Source organism: Ornithodoros turicata, chromosome 1 (assembly GCF_037126465.1).
Source record: "Ornithodoros turicata isolate Travis chromosome 1, ASM3712646v1, whole genome shotgun sequence".
Taxonomy (NCBI): Eukaryota; Metazoa; Arthropoda; class Arachnida; order Ixodida; family Argasidae; genus Ornithodoros; species Ornithodoros turicata.
In genome coordinates, this window is record NC_088201.1 from 78,047,838 (window position 1) to 78,059,629 (window position 11,792).

Genomic DNA, 11,792 nt, shown 5'->3' on the forward strand with positions numbered 1-11,792 from the left:
CTTCGGATGATCTGTTGATGTGTTCAGTCCGATGCGGGGGGGAAACGTGTGGCTGTGTGAGGTGTAGCTTGTTATTTTCTTCCATGTCCCACTCCTGCTGCCACTGTGTGCAGACAGCTCTCTTTAACACTGGCAGGATGTCTTGGTAGGGTAGTCCTAGAGCTGACTCCTCTTGTGCCAACGCTCGCCGAGCCTCACGGTCGGCTCGTTCATTCCCCGGGATCCCAGTGTGGCTGGGGACCCAGCAGAGACAGATTGAAAAGCCTCGGGAACAAAGTTGGGTCGCAAGCGCTCGTACTCGCTTGACGAGGTGATTCTTGCTGTCATAGAATGAAAGCAGCGCACGCACAGAGCTTAGCGAATCGGAATAAATTACTGAATTTTGAAGGTCGTTTTGTTGAATGTGCCGCAGAGCCAGGAGAATCGCGTAAAGCTCTGCGGTGAAAACTGTGGCGTTCGTGTTCAGGCGTGCCGTCATAATAGAATCACCTTCAAGGGCAACGGCCGCCACACCATTGCTTACTTTGGTCCCATCAGTGTAGATTGCATGGTGGTTCCCGAAGTTACGGTGAATCTCCAGGAATTCCTGGAGAATGACAGTGTGTGCAGTGGATTGTTTGTCAAACTGTGTCATTTTTAAATTGGATTGTATGATTGATTGATTATGTGTTTAATGGCACAAAGGCAACAAAGGCCATAGAGCGCCAAAACTATGCTGACTGTGTCGGTGACGGATTGTATGAGATGTCTCTGCCAAGGCGCAGCATCGAGGACTGCTTGCTGCAGGGGAACGCCAAAGGGACTGAATCCCAGACGGGAACTCGCCGCCTGCACGCGAAGCGGAAACGAGGGTACAACAGAGGGCTTTGGAAGGAAGAGTCGCTCCAGAGCGGGGTTCACACTACAGTGTACAACTGGGTCATCGCACTGGCATCTGTACTTTAGCGCAGCCTTCACATGTTCAAATTGCCTCCGTCTCTCGAGCGACCATTCGTTGCCCTCAACATACAAACTCTTCACAGGGGACGTCCGGAAGGCACCGGTGGCCAGTCGGATGCCTTCATGGTGGATGGGTCCAACACCTTCAATGCCGAAGGCCGCGCCGAGCCATACACGACACTCCCGTACTCAATTACTGATCGCACAACCGAGTCATAGACCCGCAACAGTGTGACTGTGTCGGCTCCCCACGATCGATGGGATAAAACTTTGAGTATGTTGGAGGATTTCAGGCACTTCTGTTTTATATAGTTTATGTGTGGCACAAAAGACAGCTTCTTGTCAAACACCACCCCCAGAAATTTTTGCTCATCAGAAACTGGTAGTGTGTTGCCACCGAGGAGCAGCGAGGGCTCAGCAAATGTGCCTCGCTTCCTAGTAAAGACAACACACGCTGTCTTTTGCGCGGAAAACCTGAAGCCGTTTTCATCAGCCCACTTAGAAAGGCGGTTGATCGTGAGCTGCACCTGTCTCTCAGCTGTCGAAAGACTTGATGCTGTGTAGGAAATCTGGACATCGTCTACGTAAAGGGAGTACTGGACGCCAGGTAGGATGGCTCTCGCTATCGTGTTCATTTTCACAACGAATAGCGTAACGCTCAGCACAGACCCCTGTGGAACCCCGTTCTCTTGTACAAAGACGTCAGACAAAGTCGAGCCCAGACGGACACGAAACTTTCTATCTCTGAGGAAATTCTCGATGCACCTGTACATGCACCCCGTGATGCCACATGCGTGTAGATCTTGCAGAATCCCGAAACGCCATGTGGTATCGTACGCCTTTTCGAGATCAAAAAACACGGACACGCAGAACTGCCCTCGAGCAAAAGCCTCTCTGATTTGTGATTCTAGGTGGAGTAGGTTGTCCTGGGTGCTTCGGCCCGAACGAAAACCACTTTGGTGTTTGTCAAAGATGCCTGCCTCTTCCAAAACATATACGAGCCTTGCATTTACCATGCGCTCGAAAGTCTTCCCAAGGCAGCTGGTTAATGCGATGGGGCGATAACTAATAGCAGCAGATGGGTCTTTGCCTGGCTTGAGAACCGGAACCACTTCGGCTAGCTTCCAGGACAACGGAAGAGTTCCTTCTCTCCAGACACGGTTAAAAAAGTGGAGTAAGAGTGGAGTGGAGTGGAGCATCACGTAACGGAAATTTTTGTTTTTCAGCTCTTTGTTTAGTCTTAAGAAATTCACCCGTATAGTGTGAAGAGCTTGAAATGTTTTCAAAGTGTTCACCAAGGACATTAGCCTGTTCCTCTAGGCTTTGGCATACCTGGCCGTTGACTTCTAGAAGAGGAACCGAGCGGCTGAGATGCTCCCCACGGATTTTGCGAAGCCTGTCCCACACCACTTTGGATGGGGTATTAGAGGACAGAGAAGACACAAAGTTGTGCCAAGAGGACCGCTTTGCTTGTTTTCGCGTCCATCTAGCCTTTGCTCGTGCCTTTTTAAAAAGTAAGAGATTTTGTGTTGTGGGGTACCTCCGAAAAGTGCCCCACGCCCGGTTTTGAAGCTTGCGAGTTTCCTGGCATTCACTATTCCACCAAGGCTTCGGTCGCTTTGGGAGATTACCAGAAGTTTGCGGAATGGACGCAGTTGCTGCATCCAGAATAATGTTGGTGATGAGGTTGTTCGCTTCCTCTATTGTCACCACATCAAAGGGGATTAGTGAGAGGTCACATTTTTCCATAAATTTATTCCAATCAGCATTTTGCAATTTCCACCTGGGCGGTCGTGTTGTGAGATAGTCCACAGCTCGCAGATACTTTAAAACGACAGGGAAGTGGTCACTTCCATAAGGATTCTCATCTACAGTCCATTCCAGGTCCTGAAACAGAGATGGACTGCAAAAAGAAAGGTCTAATGCAGAGAAAGTTTGGGTGGGTGTATACATATATGTTTGTGAGCCGGTATTCAGAAGGCAACTAGACGATGACGACAAAATTTTTTCGAGCATTCTTCCGCGACTGTCGATTCTACTACTGCCCCAGAGGGGATTGTGGGCGTTAAAATCACCCAAAAGGATAAGAGGGGATGGAAGCTGCCTGTACAAGTCTTCTATGTCCTTTCGTGAAATGGGTTGCGATGGTGGGAGATAGACTGAACAGATGGTAATAATTCTGTCGAGACACACCTGCACAGCTACAGCTTCCAAGTCCGTGATTAGATTAATTTCTTTGGCTGGAAGGGTTTGTCGTGTAATGATTGCTACTCCGCCAGATGCACGGGTTGTATCATCTCGATCTTTGCGGAAAATATTATACCTACGGAACGGATTTTGTACATGTGTGTTCAAGTAAGTTTCTTGCACACAAAAGCATACTGCGTTGTGCTTCTCAAAAAGATCATGGACGTCGTCTAAATTAGAGAGTAGACCGCGACAATTCCACTGAAGGATTGTGTGGCCCATCATGATAGCAGAAATGAGAAAAAGAAAGAGCGTGTACAACGCTTTGTTCTGCCGACCGGAAAAAACGATTGCCATTACTGCACGGCTGCTAGGTTTTACTCCTCTGGGGAGGAGTAATCCTTGGCTTCCGTGCTTTTCTTCTGGCCTCCGCCAAATCCTTTTCAGATATCTCGGGGAGTGAACCACTCCTCGAGAGGTTTCCTCTTGAGGGTGTCAGAAATGGTGAGCTCGTGCTCCCCAAGGAGAGCTCCGAGCTCGAATCATCATCACACTCCATCGAGCGCAACTCCATGGAGGGTGATGACAAAGGTGCTGTCGCAGTCACTACCGTGTTTTCATCATGGGGCTTGGTTTTCACCCCGTCTTCACTTGTTGTTTGTTGTGCTCTAGGTGGAGTGTCTGTCTGTGTGTGTACTGTTACCATCTTTGGTTTCTCTTGAAGTACAGCGGAAAAAGATTTTTGATTGAAGAATGGGGATACCTTTCTCCTTGCTTCAGGATAGCTGATATTTTCTGTAACCTTGATACGCAAAATCTCCTTTTCTAATTTCCACTTAGCGCAAGACCTGGAGTAAGAGGGGTGATCACTGGAGCAGTTTACGCAGCAATCAGGCCCTCTACACTCTTTCGTGTCATGGCCCTGCTGACCACAACGAGCACAGCACGGCGTCCCACGGCAAGCATCAGCGGCATGCCCGAAGCGGTTGCATTTGAAACAACGAAGAGGGTTCGGAATGTATGGACGGACCTCTGCAGACAGGTATCCAACTTTTAGTTTATCCGGCAGCGAAGGACGATCAAAGGTAAGGACTACGTTTCTGGTGGTAATATATTCATTATTTTTCCGTATCTTAAGTTTCCTGACATCAATTACTGCCTGTTCCTTTAGGTTAGCAAGAATCTCTTCTACCGGGACGTCAATTAATTCAGTGACAGCTACCACCCCACGGCATGTGTTCAGAGTTTTATGCAAGGATGCAGATATCGGGACCCCAAGCATCTCCCTGGTGGTCAGGATCCTTTGACAGTCTTTTTCTGATGTACATTTGATGAGAATGTCACCAGATCGTAGCTTCTTGATTTCGCTTATGTGTTTTGATAGCGAAGACACCGCCTTCTCAATAAAGAAGGGAGACATTTTTCCAAGTGGCACATTTTTTCCTTCCTCTGAAGAGTCGGAAGACAGGACAATGTATTTTGACAAAAAGAACTGTTCATTCAGTTTTAAGGCTTCGGTCCGGGGACGTTGCAAAGGTTCATGAATCGACAGGATTTTGTACACGATCCTGTTACCATTGCACAGGAAACAGCAGCAGGAGTTTTCGAGCCATCTGTATAAAAAGCTGTATGCTCTCCAAAAGTACCAACAAGGTACATGAACTCCTGTTGGAGAACACACGGAGAAGTATCCTGTTTCCTATATTTCGTCAGGATTGATTGATTGATTATGTGTTTAATGGCACAAAGGCAACAAAGGCCATAGAGCAGGAAGTCAGGAAGTAGTTGGATTGTGGAGGTGGCTGCCATGGGGGAACTCCTTCTCCAACTGCGAGAACTGGAGTGTGATACTCAGGAAATTCACAAGCGTCGATCCTCTGTGACAGTCGCATGCTGAAAGGAGGGATAACACTGGGTTTGCTAAGAAAAAGCAGTTTGAACCGCGTTTCCTTCACACAAGACAAAGTTGGATGGTTCGGATAGCCTCTCACTCTCATAGGATATTGAAAGGTACGTCCTACGTCTCTCCAAAGACCACTCATTGCCTTCAACATAAAGGCTTTCAACTGGTGTCGTGCGGAAAGCGCCATACCTCCATGCAGTGTCATACGCCTTTTCTAAGTCAAAAAAGACAGATAAACAGTGCTGCCTTCTAACAAACGCCTCACGAATGGTCGTTTCTAAACGAATTAGATGATCCATTGTGGAACGCCCCACCCTGAAACCACATTGTAGTGTTGATAGACATTTGTTTTCCTCAAGAAAATGGACAAGGCGACCATTGACCATTCGTTCAAAGGTCTTGCCTATACAGCTCGTTAGAGCGATGGGTCTGTAACTGCTCGGACAAGATGGTTCTTTGCCAGGTTTTAGAAGTGGAATAACTGTAGCGATTTTCCAAGATGATGGTAATGCCCCTTCTACCCACACCCGATTAAAAAAGTGTAACAAAATTGCCTCTGACTCGTCCGACAGATGGTGAAGCATAGGTTGATTGATTGATTGATTATGTGTTTAGTGGCATGTGTTTAGTGTGAAGCATAGGGTACATGACATTATCTGGGCCAGGTGCAGTCGCCTTTGTAGAGGATAAAGCTCGCAGAAGCTCCACCATACTAAACGGCTGGTTATATGAATGGTCATCGCCACCATTCATTCTAATTTTCTATTTCTCGGCAATGTTTTTGAGTTTAAGAAAGTCTGCACTATAATGCGAAGGACCTGAAACGCTCTCAAAGTGTTCACCAAGCACATTTGCCTGTTCTTGTAAGCTTTCACATGAGCGGCCATTGATTTGCAGCAAGGGAATGGAAAAATTTGTGTATTCACCTTTAATTTTTCTGAGCCTGTCCCAAACCACCTTGGATGGGGTATCGCGGGATAAAGATGATACAAAGTTTTGCCAAGAGGACCGCTTGGCTCGTTTCCTTGTCCATCTGGCTTTTGCTCTTGCTCTTTTGAAGAGCAGAAGATTTTGGGTAGTGGGGTACCTCCGAAATCTATTCCACGCACGGTTTTGAAGTTTTCTAGTCTCCTCACACTCACTCGTCCACCACGGCTTTGGTCGTCGCGGTAGATGGTGAGACGTTTGCGGTATGAATTGAGTAGCTGCTTGTTGGATGATGTGATGATGATAATTGGAGGTTTTTGGCGCAAAAGCGACTCAGACCATAGAGCGCCAAAAACTATGGTTGTAAACGACTCAACTTAGAAGTAAAAGTAAAATGATGGAATTAAGACAGAGAAGCAAATCTAGACATAGAGGTTGTTATAAAAAATTTTGCTAAAAGTTACAAGTTCCTAAGCATTCCTATATCTCTAAAGAAACTCAAAATGTTCTCGAAAGGAACAAAAGGCTCATCACCCAGTAGAAGAGTTGGGTGAAGAGGTAAAAAGTACTTGTAGCACTCAGTGAAGTGACGATTTCGATGAGGTTCGTGTTTTGGACACGATATCAAAATGTGTACAATAGAAATTGGCTCGTCACAGAGAGTGCACTGTGGCGGCTCCTCCCCACGAAGTAGAAAGCCATGTGATAGGAAAGTGTGTCCAATTCTGAGTCTGTGCCTCAGGACATCACAGAAGCGGTGTTCCAATGTGTGCGTGTGATGACTGATGTGTGGCTTTATTAGGTGAAGTTTGTTCTGTGTTTGTGAATCCCAGAATTCTTGCCATTTTGCGTTAATGGCGCATTTTAGAACCCGTCTGAAGTCGTGAAAGGGCATGTCAAGTGGACTGATGTCTAAGGTAAGGGCTGCTGAAGCAGCTCGATCTGCCTGTTCGTTTCCTGGGATACCCATATGGCTGGGCACCCAGCAAAACGTTAGTCTGTAACCTCTATTTATGACTCTACTTACCAAGGAAAGCGCTCTCTTAACCAACAGATTCTTGGTTCTCTGCAGACTGTGCAGGGCGTGTAGAGAGCTTAGAGAATCTGTATAGATTACAGCAGATCTAATGCTGGTTTGCAAGATAAAATTCAGGGCTAAGATAATTGCGTACACTTCGGCCGTAAAAATAGATGCGACTGGATTTAGGCGATGCGACCTTGTCACTGCTGCAGAGACCATGGCACACGAAACGCTGCTAGTGGTTCGTGATCCATCTGTGTATATTTCCACGTGATCCCCAAAGGAGTGTTTCAATTCCTCAAACTCCTGTTGAAGAACTAGGGGCGATGTAGCCTTCTTGTCATACTTTGTTAGGGAATAATTGTAGCCAGGTTTTGGCTGCCACGGGGGAACTTCCATTCCGGATTCTAAGATCCAAGAATCCCGACAAGAGAAATCGTAGAGTTCTTGATAGTGTGATACCCTCATGCTGAACGGACGTACAACTGATGATCTACTTATGAAAAGTCGACAAAATTGTGTGCCCTGGACACTAGACAATGCAGGGTGTTGATTATAGCTTTTAATTTTAAGGGCGTAGAGAATACTGAGGTAGCAACGACGTCTCTCCAAAGACCATTCGTTGCACTCTACGTACAAACTCTCCACTGGTGAGGTTCGGAAAGCTCCAAGCGCTAACCGTAGCCCTTGATGATGTATAGGGTCAATTAACTTAAGGACAGACGGTCGAGCGGAACCATATACTACAGAACCGTAGTCCATCTTGGACCTAATTACTGAGATGTATATTTTGTGCAGCATATCTCTGTCTGCTCCCCAGGTCTTGTGTGATATAACCTTCATCAAAGCCAACGATTTCATACATTTTGTCTTCAGTTCTTTGATGTGTGGCAAGAAAGTGAGTTTTTTGTCAAAGACCATTCCCAGGAATTTGTGTTCGTCCTGGACTGCAAGGTCCCGACCATTGATGGACAGTGTTGGGCTTGGAAGTAGTCCTCTTTTCCTGGAAAATAGCACACACACAGTCTTTTCTGGAGAGAACTTAAATCCATTTTGGTCAGCCCATCTGACAAGTCTGTTTATCGTCAGCTGTAGCTGCCTCTCACATGTATTCAAATTTGTCGAGGAGTAGGAGATTTGAACATCATCGACGTACAGCGAGTAAGATACAGAAGGAGGAATTGCGGTAGCTATTGAATTCATTTTCACAATAAAAAGAGTCACACTGAGAACTGAACCCTGAGGTACTCCGTTTTCCTGAACAAATGGCCTTGACAGGGTGGAGCCCAACTGTACCCTGAAGGTTCTCCCGTGAAGAAAGTTGACGACACAACGTAAAAGTCGGCCTCTTATGCCTAAGGAATGCAGATCTCGTATGATACCATACCGCCATGCAGTATCATACGCTTTCTCTAGGTCAAAAAATACCGAGACACAGTGACTCCGCCTGACAAATGCCTCTCTGATTGCGGTTTCCAAGCGGACAAGATGATCGGTAGTAGAACGCGCAGCTCGAAAACCGCATTGATTATTGTCTAGGCAGTTATTCACTTCGAGGTAATACACCAGCCTGTTATTAACCATTCTCTCAAAAGTTTTTCCAATACAACTAGTGAGAGCAATGGGCCTATAGCTTGTAGGGTTTGATGGGTCCTTTCCTGGTTTCAGGAGAGGAATTACTGTAGCGACCTTCCATGCTGACGGCATTTGCCCACTATCCCAGACGTCATTGAAAAACTTCAGCAAACCTTCTTTGGATTTTTCTGACAAATGGACAAGCATGGAGTACGTGATTCGATCTGGGCCCGGAGCACTAACATTTACTGATGATAGTGCCTGCAGGAGCTCACGGGCAGTGAAAGGTTGGTTATATGCACAGTTCTCATCTCCCGTTGTTGTGACAATTCGCTGTTCTTCACGTCGCTTGACACTTAAGAATTTGTCTGTGTAATGGGAGGAATTTGATATATTGTGAAAGTGCTGACCCAATACATCAGCTTGTTCATTTAGGCTCTGGCATGGAGTTCCATTTACCTCAAGCAGAGGGACAGAAAAACTTCTGTACTCTCCTTTGATCTTTCTGATTCTGTCCCACACTATCTTTGATGGGGTCTTGTGCGTTAAAGACGAGACAAAATTGCGCCAGGAGGACCGTTTGGCTTGGCGCCGTGTCCACCTTGCCTTAGCACGTGCCTTTTTAAAAGTTAAGAGGTTCTGTGGTGTGGGATACCTACGAAAGACACCCCAAGCGCGATTTTGTTGCTTCCGTGTGTCCTCACAGTCCTTTGTCCACCATGGCTTTGGATGCCTAGGTAGTCGGGAAGAGGTCTGCGGGATGCTCTGAACTGCAGCTTCCAACATAACATTGGTAATAAAATTGTTGGTGTCGTCTATCGACATTCCATTAAAAGATACTGGAGTGAACTCTGATTGTTCTTTGAATAAACTCCAGTTGGCTTCTCGGAGCTTCCAGCGAGGCTGACGTGTTGTTATTGTACTTGTACTTGAAACATACGTCAACTTCACTGGGAAGTGATCACTGCCCATCGGATTTGTCATCGCTGCCCACGCAATGTCTGGGAACAGCGATGGGCTGCAAAAGGACAAGTCAATGGCGGAGAAGGACTGTGTGGCTGTGTGGAGGTATGTTGGTGAACCCGTGTTAAGAAGACATATGGGTCGAGCAAGTAAGATCCTCTCTAGAATTTTCCCCCGACTATCGACTTTAGAGCTCCCCCACAGATAGTTGTGTGCATTAAAGTCTCCCAAGACAATGAAAGGAGGTGGGAGTTGGTCTAATACATGCTCAATGTCTGCTTGTAATATTCTTTCTGAAGGAGGGAGGTACACAGAACAGACAGTTACAAGTTTGTTTAGACAGATTTGGACTGCAACAGCTTCTAACTGACTTGCAACAGAAATTTCTTTAGCCGGAAGTGACCGTGGTACGATCACAGCCACACCGCCAGCTGTTCGTGCGTTGTTCATGCGGTCTTTCCTAAACATGTTATAGTGCCGGAGGGGATTCATGTTTTGTGCACTTAGATAAGTTTCTTGTAGGCATGCACAAATAGTGTTATTCTTGTCTAGAATGTCCTTAATATCTTCTAAATTGGAATAGAATCCTCGACAATTCCACTGCCAGATAGCCTGGTCCATAGCAGGGAAAAGGACGGGCAAAAGAAATAGAAGCGCATAACACTGCACAGTACCTCGGATGTGTGCGGACATTGACTGTCTTTTCATGTTTGTATCGTGGTTAAGGGGGCTGTACTCTAGGTGCAGGTACCCTTTGCTGATCTTTGGGTTTTATACCTCTACCTCTGCCCTTCTCTTTTTCTCTTTTCTCCATAGCCTGGGAAAAAGAAGGAAGACTCGACGACGACTTCTGCGACGAGCAGTCATCGTCGTCGACGTCCATACTATGGCTTGTATTTAGAGGCGAGCACTGAGTGCTGCCCTCCCAGATGGAGAGGTTGCCAGCAGCCTCTACGGAAGCTGTTGCCACCTCGTTAGTACTACCAGCCACTTGGCTGGAAGGAGATACTGGAGGAGGGGACATTTCCATGTCCTTCTCCTTTTGTTGGGGAGTGTGGAGTGGAGGCCCAACGGTTTGGGTCTCCACGGACACTCTGAGGGGCGCCACTCCCCTGCGCACCACCTCAGAGAAAGAACCTTTCTTCTGGAACTCTAGTTGGGCCTTAGCTGCTTTGTATGAAATGTTCTGTTCCGTTCTGATCTTGAGGAGTTGTTTTTCGTCTTGCCATCGAGGGCAGGACCTGGAATATACTGGGTGCCCACCCTGGCAGTTCACACATTTAAAGTCATTCTGGCAGAGTTCTGACATGTGGTCCTTTCCAGAGCATTTCGGGCATGTCGTCTGTCCCCGACAAGTCTGTGAGCTGTGCCCAAAGCGCTGGCATTTGAAACAGCGCTTCGGGTTGGGAATAAAGGGTCTAACGTGACAGTTGAGATAGCCGGCTTTTATGGTCGATGGGAGTGTGTGACGCTTAAACGAAAGGATTACATGTTTTGTGGGAATCTCTCTGCCCTCTCTGCGCATGGTTATTCTTTTTGCAGAAACAACACCCTCTTCCGTCAAACCGTCCTCAATCTCAGACTCTGAACAGTCCAGCAGCTCGTCTTGTGAGATTACGCCCTTCACTGTGTTCAGTGTTCTGTGAGGCGTTACCGTCACAGGTATATCGCCAATCTGTTTCAGTGACTCTAAAGCTGTACTCTGCTGCTTGGTTTGCACCTCAATCTGGATATCCCCTGTACGAAGTTTCCTGGCCTGATACGACTTCCCTATGGCTTGTTCGATAACCTTGGCTGTCACAAATGGTGATAACTTGCCTAAAGTACCAGTGTCATTGTCAGCATGAATTATCAAAAACTTTGGAAACCACGTTTCCGCAGGTGTCTCTAAGAAATTCATTGCTTGTCCTTCGGTGCGGAACCGTTTTCGGTCCCGATCGTTTTTTTTAGGGTTACGTGATGCCATAAAATAATATGCAATGTTCTGTGCAAATGCCCTGCCGTCCACCACGGAACCCAACCACGGGATCGCGCTCCACGCGATAACAGGTACGTTCGCACTATACCCAAGTGCAGCTTCGCAAGAGGTGAAAGAACTGCACACGGTTGACCCTTGCCGCCAAAGAAGGTGAAATGAGAAAGGGGAAGAGAGGAGAAGGCAGAAAGATTGATTGATTGATGTGTTTAATGGCACAAAGGCAGAAAGAAAAGGTAGTGAAAAGTAGATGGCGACTAGCTGAATAGTCCTGGCCGGGCCTTCCAGGACCACCCGTCTAT

At 46.8% G+C, this 11,792-nt stretch overlaps 1 protein-coding gene across 1 annotated transcript; it reads right to left on the minus strand.

Moving 5' to 3' along the window:
• Window positions 1-10,236: 10,236 nt before the first annotated feature.
• On the minus strand, window positions 10,237-11,415 carry LOC135377358 (uncharacterized). Its single transcript, XM_064609720.1, has one exon. It carries the CDS (start codon window positions 11,413-11,415, stop codon window positions 10,237-10,239), a length of 1,179 nt encoding a protein of 392 aa, XP_064465790.1.
• Between the last annotated feature and the right edge of the window lie 377 nt (window positions 11,416-11,792).

Coding starts and splice junctions, on each gene's coding strand:
- LOC135377358 (XM_064609720.1), bottom strand. CDS start 11,415: ATGAATTTCTTAGAGACACCTGCGGAAACGTGGTTTCCAAAGTTTTTG.